Source organism: Diachasmimorpha longicaudata, chromosome 2 (genome assembly GCF_034640455.1).
Source record: "Diachasmimorpha longicaudata isolate KC_UGA_2023 chromosome 2, iyDiaLong2, whole genome shotgun sequence".
In the NCBI taxonomy this organism is placed as follows: domain Eukaryota; kingdom Metazoa; phylum Arthropoda; class Insecta; order Hymenoptera; family Braconidae; genus Diachasmimorpha; species Diachasmimorpha longicaudata.
In genome coordinates this window covers 11,723,986-11,735,380 of record NC_087226.1, presented here as the reverse complement: position 1 = coordinate 11,735,380, position 11,395 = coordinate 11,723,986, and the positions used below count along the sequence as shown (strand labels likewise).

At 38.7% G+C, this 11,395-nt stretch overlaps 1 protein-coding gene across 6 annotated transcripts in view; it reads right to left on the bottom strand.

Annotated features, from left to right (window-relative positions):
* LOC135170223 (chondroitin sulfate proteoglycan 4) overlaps positions 1 to 11,395 on the bottom strand; it is a 33,510-nt gene that overhangs the window by 10,087 nt on the left and 12,028 nt on the right. For all 6 annotated transcript variants that reach the window (XM_064135824.1, XM_064135834.1, XM_064135845.1 and 3 more), the window contains 3 exons: positions 4,824 to 5,055; positions 1,060 to 1,276; positions 335 to 929 (listed from right to left, as the gene is read on the bottom strand). In XM_064135824.1, the coding sequence (XP_063991894.1) occupies positions 335 to 929; positions 1,060 to 1,276; positions 4,824 to 5,055 (1,044 nt within the window). The remainder of the gene's footprint in view (positions 1 to 334; positions 930 to 1,059; positions 1,277 to 4,823; positions 5,056 to 11,395) is intronic.

The following is an 11,395-nucleotide window of genomic DNA, read 5'->3' as shown; positions in this document are numbered from 1 at the left end:
GAATGGAGGTTTCCGCAAATCAGCACTCTCGTTTCAACGACGACCACAAACCGCACAAGGTAAATAGGAATCATGCCCATTGTTGGAGTGCCCTCCACCCTACTTCTATCGTTTCAAACACTATCACTAGGTCCAATCCCTCTTCACTGAAAATCCCTTCCCCTCCTCTTTGTTCGATCAATCATTGGTTAATGTAACGCAGACAATACTTCTGTTACTTTAAATTGAAACAATTGACAATGCAAATATAGGAGGAACTTAAATTGATTGAATTCAATTACGAAATGTCATTGTCATGCAATTTCCAGGAGACTCAAGATAATAAGCAACTTACGTTTATCGTTGAAACGTAGTTACTCCTGACACAGTGTGGCTGATCACAGGTGCATTGAAATGAGTCAACACCAAGTTGTGAGCACGTAGCACTTTCAATGCAAGGTTGTACATTGTAGCATGGATAAGACCAGACACATCCAACAACTATACCATCGCTGATCTTGACGTCTGGTAGGCCAATTTCACTTGTATCAAGTGCCATGTTTCTGATGCAACCCTTGTAGCTACGATCACCCGACTTGATGCCTTTACCAATTGCCCTAGCTCGTTTGTTAAGCTCTGTACCACCTATGTATAATGTCTCAGCCAAATCCAAATATCGATTACCACCACTTGGTAGATTTAAACGCTCTACTTTATCATCAACAATGATGCCAATGACATTGGGATTAAAGTCTATTGATACACGATGCCATTTGCCATCAGCAACAATGGACGAGTGAATGAGCTCAGTAGCGCCATTACCTTTGTTCATCAGTACACGTATTTTGCTATCACTCAATTCAATGCCCAAGTAATCAGCGTGCGATGCTTGTCCAGCATTATAGAACAACAGGCCTGATTCAGAAGTTGTTCTCAACTCCAAATCCCATCTGCAATGCGCCAAAGGTAAGAACTGTAGTTTTTTTATTACTATTTCTTATCGTCTTTGAGAAAATTGTTTTTCACTGCTGCTATTCAATATTTTTTCATCCAGCGAATCTCATTTCTCATAAAAATTACCTTGATCCTGCTCGTGGAATTGCGCGTGGAATTGATACAAATGCACCTTCTTGAAGGAAACTTATCTCAGATTTTCTTGTTGCATCAAATTCAGATGAACAGCCCCACGTAACTGCAGTTGCTTCAGACTTTACTTTTCGCAATTTCGTGGATTCTATAACATTCGCCCCATTGTACAGAATGTCCGCCATACAGCCTCGCATGTACTCCGTATGACCTAAAAAAGATATTATCATAATAATAAAATTCAACATACTCTACTTTGTTTCAAATTTCTCATGCAGATGAGAATGCTCAACCAACTCATGAGAATTTGTTCAAACATCACCGTCATTATGACGTATTTCACTGGTCATATATATTCTATTTCACATTTTCACATTTCATGGGAATATTAACTCTCCCGGTGTAATAAGCCCTATGAATAATTTTCCTGTAAAAGATGAGGAAGGTGAAGTGTATACATATGATATTCATAAATTTGAGCCAATATAAGGGCTGAAGTATGGAGAAGTGGTCCCATCCGTTTCCTTTCTATTTGTGTATCCAAACCCCACTATCAAGCATCTCTTTTTCTCTCCTCAGCCATCACATTTTTTTCCCTTCTCCCTTCCTTTTATCACCCATGCAAACGATCAATGAATTAAAAAGGAAGGGGACGAGCAGTAAAAAACGAAAAACGATTTATAACACTAACCCGCCACTTTATGGTTCTATCCGAAAAAAACACAGGGGAGATTGCTGGGTGGTCGTACATTAGGACCAGAGATATCGCGTTTCATACTCCACAAGCCAAAAAACTTTTCTTAAATATTTATTTATGCAAATTGAAAAGAGCATGGAGGGTGAAGGGCGAAAAAAAAATTGAAAAAATATGGACGACGTGAGGGGGAGGGGGTGGAGAGAGGAGGCAGTCTACCTGATAAAACATGGGATTGCATCGCCCTCTCTCTCTGCACTCACCGGAGTATGCACTACCTAGTGTTACTCCGTTATTACTTGGAAAAATCAGACTGTGTAATTTTTCATCAAGTTTCCTACCCTCTCTTCTCATCTCATTTTTTTTCATTTTAGCTTTCTACTTTCCACCATTTTTGCCGGCCCGACCCCCTGTCACAAACACAAGCAATGATGAGATAATGGTTATGGAATATAGACGTTGATATCATCAGACGAAATTGCATTACAATTTACATTGTTTTCTTAGTAGTTCTGGAAAATTGCGGCAATTTTTTTTTCACCTCTGATGTTTTCATTTGAAATAAAACTGGGGAAAAAGCAACGAGAATTATTGAGCTTTCTCACTTTGGAAAATTTGGGTTGTACAGGCCACGAACAAATGAATCGTCATGAATATGTAAATTGAATTTCACCGGTTAGCCCCGGGAATATTGTGCTGGGGAAAGTCGCTGTTTGCGCTGATCGTATTCAATTCGGTGACCCGGGCGGTGGGAGGGGGCGAATTAGATGGCAAAAGCCAGAGACCACGGTGGTCTAGCGACTTTCCTTCCTCCTCTCCTTTTCTTCATTCGTTCATTTTTTTTTTCAACATTGCACGCGCAAGATTACTTTTTCGCCGAATATCATTTGGCTCTCATGAAAATTGCGTTAAGCGGAATTCCGGGAATATTTTATTCATCGTTTCATTAGTCTGGTGTGCATGTTAGTTTGAGGAGGGAAAAAAATATAAATTCAAGATCGATGGGAGGAGGGGTACAATGAATTTACTGCGTATTGTCAGGCGGGTATTGTGATGTTGGTTGAGAATGACATGCTGATGAGGATCAATGGAGAGATCTTCACGCGAAGAATATTGCGATGCAGGTGTTTTCAAGGGCTAGTGATTTTATGAGCTGCATACACAGGATCCACAGCTCTCACTGCTAATTTTTTATTCATTGTCCATTTGCCCTGTTATTCCGTTTCATCCGGTTCACTTCTTATGTATGGAATTTTAATAATTTCTTCGTCTCCGCAGGATATTGTGGTGATAGAGATGTTTTTTATTTTCCGCAAAATTTACAATTTCGAGTGGTACATATCGATTTTCCAAAATTTTATTTGCACTCGGTATATTCAAAATTTAACGATTCTGTAAAATTCTGAAATATTTCTTCATACGGCACTGAAAAACATTGCCTCACACTTGGCGGGAGAAAAATCTGGCTTTGCGTCTACGCGAAAATGGTTCGAACTACTGGAAGTAGAATGAAGGGCCCTTACCCACGGGCTCGTGACACTTGTCTTTAGCTCGGCTAGTAATGCTGCACATAAGCAAAATGGCTGTCAGAAATAGAAAAACATCAGTCAACGATAGTTTCTATTTTGTTGATGGATTTGTAAGTGGTCTCTCTCTTTCATAATTATGTAGGGTAAATGTAGAAGTCATTGAAATATGGTTTGTTCATTTATTTTATCAAACAACTATTCCACTTTGTCTTGAGAGAATGCACTAGGTTTTTCCGTCGACCGAGGTCGGAAAGCACGAAAAATCATTTGCATGATAAAGCAGAATAAAGGTAGAAGTAGTAGGAATGTCGGTTGGGATGACATGACATTCGATTTTGGAAATTTAATTTGTGAACTGCCGTCCTGATATTAACCAAGATTGTGTTGAGAGCAACTGTGGGAATACTCCATTCCTCAGAGATTCGTGTGGTTCATACTGATGCTCCCAACATTTGCTACCAGAGCGATAGAGAGAGAGGGACAGAAAGAGAGAGAGAAAGCTCAACTCAATGCTCCCTGATGCGCAGATAAAGTTTACAACTGACGAAAGCTATTGAGAATATTCACGACTTGAATCAAGAACCTCCAAGTCCTTCCTATCATTTTGCACAAATTTGAAGGTAGATTTGACAGCTTTCAGTCATCAATTTTTCCAGTTAAAGGCATTTTTTAAAATTTGACAAGCCATAAACTGATAACTGGAATTTTTCCGTAGAATTTATGTCGGTTCACATTCTTACAAAGTATTGGCGTAAAGGAAAGTATAAATGATTGCCATTGCACTTCCAGTAATTTGCTATTTCTCCTAAATGATGAAACTTTTCAATTCTCGTCGCGCACAACACATTGAAAAACCGACCGCTACGACTCAGTTTCAGAGGCTTCCACCTCTTCTTTTTTATAATTATTTAATAACGCTCAAAAATCCTGGCGTCCAAGGGGTCTATACACTCAAACTCGATAGTAGTATGAGTATTCGAAATAGTGAATCCAATGTCGTCCTTGAAACCACCCGAAATAACGCGAAATCAATGCAAAAGTTTCACTATCGAGGACCAGATTGGACTCAACCAGGAGCTGCAACATTTAATTAAAACTGGTGAAGCGAATTTGAATGAAAAAAATAAAACGAGGGGTTAAAATATTTAGAGGCATTCGGCCTTCATACCACTAGACTCTTTTCATGGCAATGAAATGTGTGCATGCAACTGTGAAGGGAAAAATGTTCAATTTAAGGTCAATTGAAGCTTTGGGAAAATCTATGCAATGTCAAATGGAGTGTTAATGCTTCATAACGAACGACAATTTTCCAGTAATTTTTCATTCAATAACACGCTGATTTAACGAGGCGCATTCAAAGCGACAATTTCATATTATTATTATTATATCTTTCTCTTCGTCTGCCATTGGTATTCATGGGAATGCAGAGAACAAAATAGTGGAGAAAGTTGCACTATTGGAGGGTGAAGTGTAGGGCATATATGTACAGACATGTAGACTGGCTTTGCCGGTATAAACAAAGTTATCGTGCTTACCCAGAAATAACTCATTGAAATCTCCTCGTCCACCAATATAAACACCATAGAGTATGTTGAGAACAAAAAAACGTCCGGGTAAAATCATTCTCGTTGTGTGGATAACGTCAATCTGCAGAGTCATATTTGCCTCGCGTCGTGTTAAATTAATTTCATGCCAACTTTGATCGTTCAACGTCAACCCTCGTGGACTCGAAATTTCACTCTCACCAGCTCCCAAATTAATGTTCACCTAGAAATAACAGAGCACATGTTAATATTGCAACAGAGACAAAAAAAAATTACATGATTGAATAATTATTGATTTTACCATAATTCCATGGTAAATATTTTCAGGCAATGAAATACAATTGAGTTGGGTCAATAATTTTAATTACGATGAATCTTGTAATTTTGGATTTTTTTAATGGACTTTCGATCCATTTATTCGCTAAATGGGCATATAAAATTGCGTTGCAGATGAAGTAATTTAATTCCCTATTAATCTAATTAATTCGGCTAATTTATTTTCAAACAGGTATCATTCACTTAGCTACTTTAATCATTTATCGATCCAATGAGGTGATTGGGGTGGAAGTGGGGTGCATCAACTGACATTCTTGCAAATTACCCCAGTTTGGGAAGTTTCATATTTGTTGAATGTGACATTTTCACTTAAATGAAATTTCACGAATCATTTGATGTCGGTCGCAGTGTAATGCCCCATATCGGACATTGCTGTGACAATTACAGAGCTTAATTATAATTGAAAAATGCCTCAATGTGGGTTTCACATCTATATTAATATCTGAGAATTTGATCAAATTCGTTGGATAGCGTATACAGTCCTTTATAGACTTTGTCGAATTTTTGTTGCTTTATGAGGAATTTTCGTTGCAATAAAATTTCTGTGATTCATAATAAGAATTCATCATCATTAAGGCCAGCGACTTTAGGAATTCCTCCTTCAGCGGATTATTCAAATTATACAAAATTATAATGTTGACAGAAACCGTGAGTGAATTCGAGGAGCAACAAATAAATATTGATACAGGCGATGCTACAACGGAGAGTTCAATGAAGCTTATTAAATCATGAGATTGATATTTCCACCAGGGAGATGACCCTTTTGAGAATGGAGCTTCGCAACGTTTGACCCTTGTAAAGTTTATCCTTTACGAGGTATTACTTACGTGATAGAGTTCTCGTATACAATATGGGACCCTCCTCAATATAAAATTTATATCCGAAAACTCGTTTGCTTCCCACTATCCGCGGGAATAAATCGAGGTCACTGAAAAATTCACACGTGGCTTTCGAGCTTTTAAAGACCTTACGCGTTTCCCCCATGAAATACTCCTTCACTGTACTCCAATTCGGGCTTTTTTTTTCGTGCGAGCCCGCGAATTTTTCTCAAAACTTCTCTCCGTGAATATTCACATTGGGAAAATTGTTGGAAATCGAGGCAACGAGGTTTTCACTAAATGTTGATTCTCCATCGACAATTTTCGTAACAATTAAGGGTAATTCGCACACCCTCAATTTTCCTCAGGGGTTTCCGTACATATAATGGCCACATGAGCTTTCACATCACTCGATATGACGAGCCTTTGGAAAAATAACGGATACTGATATTGATAAAACTTTCTAAATTTTCAGTCTTCTGTTTCCCAACGATTTTCGGGGGAAGTTGTTAATTGTATCCATAATGGGTCATATTTCAGCAAACGAGGGATAATGGCTCATATTTCTCAAGTCCGCCCTTAAAAATCGCATCGTAAGAAGCAGTTAGATTCACCCATTCATTATATCATCCCAATTAATTATTATTAATCACTTTCAGACCATTGAATGCCCCTAGTCAGCATCTTCGAAACGATTTGTGGAGTTCTCATTTCAAATGTTACCCCAATTTTTAACCCTCATTCCATGAACTTTCTATCCATTTTCTTCCTCTGTGTCTTTCTGAATACTTACGCTCCACTGAAAATTCAATTAAGTTTTCAAATTTCCATTTACTTCTCACTAGGAACTCATGAACTTCCTCCAATCCACCCGTCTAAGCGTTGAATTTTCATGATCATTTTCTTCCCAAATGCACTACATCACTCGCATGTAAATTACCGGAATATTTTCCATAAAATGAATAAAAAAATGAGTAGAGGAGGCTTTTCACACTTTCAGGGTTCATCCAGTTGATATATATTTTACCAACTAGTTGCGATTTTCAAGATAATTCTCCCTGCATGGATACACAATATCCTTTGCGTTTCTTTCTCCCAGAAAATTTCCCTAGTTGTGCAGCACTCATCGAATCCTCATTCGTTTCCTCTCTCGCTATATATTTCCCTTGGACTGCCGTATTTACTGACTTGGGGGACAGTACGAGGAACAATATTGCCAATTTCAGGACATTCTCTTGATTTCCAAACGAAAATTCACAGCACGTGCTTTGGTCGGCAGCAGTAGCATTGCTAGCAACGTGGGGCATATAAAATTCCTGCAATCTTCTCTGTTCAAGAAGGAATCGGTTTTTCGTGGACAGTCTAGGAGCACTGTTAACAAGAGTGGCATAGAATTCGATTTAGAAGAGAAAAAGCTCACAAAGTTTCAAGTAAAATTCAAGTAAATTCGAATAATTCAAAGTAAATCTATTATCATTTTACAATTCACTTATATTCAAGTTGACTTGACTTGGTAAGGTCACGGGGTAGAATGCTTTTGATGGAAATTTGAATGGAAAAAATAATCCGTGTTAATACCGCAAGAGCGGCAGGATTATCGGCTATTTCCCGTTAACTTCGCTGGCAACAAACAAGAACGTCAGGTTCTGCAGGTTGAAAAGTCCTGAGCGCTTGCGCAAGGGATTTGCCTCCAAAACTTGACACAATCGTTTGTTTGCCAGGAAGCTTGGGGGAAGTACTAGATAATTTTGGAGTTGGAGGCGCATACGTCGGATTATTTCTCCAGAACGGATTATGATCAGTCAGGATGTTCTGTGAAAGCATCATTTTGGAGAAACTATTTTTATTAGAAAGCAACAAAAATTTCTGACGAGGGCGAGGGTGGCAGACAGAGACGAAAGCAACGAATGCCATCACAGGAGTCAAAAGTGATGTTTCGCTTCCATTTAAATGCCACAGAAATTTCGAAAAATATATTAATAAAATTATTTCTATTTTGTAAAAAGAAGGGCGAGATATGAGATAGATACTCCTATTATATTTAAGTTTTTATAATCCCCGGAAAAAATCATGAATCAGAGGATATATTTACTTCCACTGTCGTGCTTCCGAAACCCCCACAATTCTGAAACCTTTCGGCGCAATTAAATCGACCGACGGTTTCTCCCGAAATATTTCAAAAATAGTACCGAAGAGAAATATCCAGAGTGCACAATCCACTCAACTTCGCACTTAGCCATCCCCTCAAATTAATTTAAACCAACAAAACCAAAGAGTATAGCGTGAAAAAAAAATAATTTCCCAAAAAAATTCCAAGTGATTCAAAAAATAATGACTAAATTTGAATTTAACCGACTACCCCCGTTAAAAATATATTCATAAATTCATGGACGTTCTCCCTCACCTGCCTCTCCAGATTAAAATCACAATTTTACATCCATTACCCTCTGCCATCTTCTATCCCCCGAAAAAAAACGCAACAACTGAGAACATGAAAAAATCTCTCGAAACCATCTTGGGAATTATCGACATTCGCCGTCGTCTGATAAATAAAAAATGACGTTAATACTGCAGTGCTCCAGTCACCCAGGACGTATTAGCATTACCTGCTGCACAAAGAGGATGAAAAAAAAAACCAAAGACAAACTAAAACTGAATCAAGAGGATGTGAAAGAAAAACCTTAAAAAGTGCACTACCCCATGGAAGACGGTATTTCCGAAGCTTAAATCTCAACCTCGGGCGAGAGCAGCCGAATGGGTATGCAGATTCAACATAAACGTTGTAAGATCCCCCTTGTGCACCCTCCAAGAACCGGCTTCAACATATACCAAAGGCGCCAACTTACACCATAGCCAAATTCATCTCTTCAGCCCTCACACACTCACTCTCGCTTGCTCTGCGCACCCCCTTAACATTCCTATCCACATTGGAAGATTAATACGTTACTTTGGCATGAAGAGAACGTAGGCCACCTCAAAGCTCCACCCCAGTACCCCCTTCAGCCACCGTAACACATATATTTCTCAAACGTTAACATCTTACAAATTGTCAGTGCCTCCAGCCCCCGCGCCCCTTTAATTTTCAACATTATGAAATTTTCCCCCTATTCCACTCTCCGACACATTAAATCCCGAGTGATAGAATTCAACCAATTAATTCCCAATCTCCGGAATACTGGTGTTACATTGGTGTGTATGCACGCGTAATGCTCTCGATTTTATGGAAATTCTCCATTGCATTGAGGCTGATGGGATTGTGTATCTATCCTGCGGTAGCAAATCGATGCGACGGACCCAACACACTCCCTGTACAGATAAATGCATATTTTTAAAAAATATTTTTTAATATGAATATACCGAAAACCGAAAGGGGAAATCGCGTGGAATCGATTGGACCTGGCAGCGCCATCGGCACTATGACTCGATCCCGTCAACTGGAAATGTCTATTTTTAATTCTCTCCTTTTTTTTTTTAACCAAATGAAACTGTATATTTTCTGACCCCGAGGGGGGCTGTTTTTGTAGGTGACTTTTCCCATGTGTCACGTCCTTACTGGGGTGAACTATAAATATCGGAGAGGGAATTTGGGATGGTGATGGAAGTGCGTCAATAGAGTGATGTGTACTGCGGTAAATTTGATGACAGGAATGAATTGATTAGGGGTATTTGGTAGACATCTTTGAGGGGAAATGGATGACAAGCAAGTGGGGAGATTTAGGAAGTAGGAAACAGGCGGTCTGACAGTTTTTTGACTTCACGGAAGTATAGGAGCGATTATGGGAGATAATAGGGGATAATCATTCCGACGAAATTATGGAATTACTCATGTATTTTTTAGGGGGAATTTACGAAACGCGATGTTACGAGCAATTTATAAACAACGAATTTCCCGGAAGAAAAATTACTTATGTGGACTCATGGTACATTTGATTATATTTAGAGTTTTAACAAAAGTGAATTTTATACCCACGAAAATAAATTATTGTAAGTTCCTCAGACAATTACCACTCATTTTTCAATTTGTTTTTCCTCTATTTATACGATGGAGAAAAATCAGATTTCCTAACCGAAAAACTAAGTCAGTATTGTGCAGCAGAGAACTGAGAGACGGAATGCTAAAGGAAAAGGAAATGAAATACTCCTAGAAAATCAGTCTCTCAAACATATCTCGCCATGTTAACAGTTCACGAGATTTTTTATTCAAAGCAGTTCCACAGTAGAAATAGATTTATAGAAACGGTTCAGATAAAATGGTTCCATTCTCCACCTCAAAATACTATATCTCTACTTTCTCAACATTGCAAAAATCACAGAATATTCTGAATGAAAATCGTAACAGTTCCATCAAAGGGAATGACTTTGTAGTATGAACAGGATTTTAACCAGTCGTGGACTCATTCATACGGGTCCAAATTCAGCTAGGAACACTAATCCTACCAAATACCCTTTGTGCTTATAAATTGCACATTTCTTTTCCAAGCTTTCCTGCATATTAACGATTAGGACAAGTTTCGCAATAAAATCTTAATCGCAAAACTTCTCTCGGCGCTGGGCATTCCTTCAAACTTCTATACAATGAAATAACTGTGTCATGTTCTCCAGAAAATCTTAACTTACGAAACTTGAAACCTCCGTTTGGTTGCGATGAAAATTCTGCTTAAAACCACTTATTTCAAGGTTTTAAATTATTATTATTAACTAAATTGAAAATCTGAGTCATTTCATGCTTCTTTCATATTCCCGAGAAGAACAAATCAAAAATTTAGTTCTCTCCTGTTTCTGTAAAAATCATCAAACAACCGCCCCCTATCGAGGATTACGTGAAAAGTTCCTGTATATTTGACTAAATATTTTTCTCCAGGTGCATAAATTTGGGGTTTCGGTAATATTCCCTTGGTATTTTTCTCCAGCCGTACCAATGCCCCATTCCCCATTATTATCCACTCATTGTGACTCTCGCACCGGCATTCCCACCTCCGTTTTTCCCCCAATTTATCTTTTTTAATTCAACAGTGAAGAAAAGTCAGACGAGTTCAAGACAAGGGCAAATGCGCTCACCCCGTTAACTTGGCGGCGGCTCAGCGGCCGTGTCATTACAGGGGTGGATCCTCGGGCTTCGAGTGGAGGATAGTAAGAGTCAGTTTTGTAGGTTAAAAGAGTATACCGAATACGTAAAGGAGGAATTGTACAGGTAGAAAGGGGATAGAACTCAGAGACGAGCTTGATTAATTATCCGAGCAGAGGGAGGAGATCCCTTGCCTGGGATTACGTCAATTTGCAACGTGATATTCGTTTTAGAACCGCGCGGGCTTGACCCCGTGCCAACTGAGATCGTTGAGAGTTAATTATCGCCCTACACTCCGCATGTCTTTCCGTTATTTGCTTTATCCAAATTATCCGGTGGAGCGC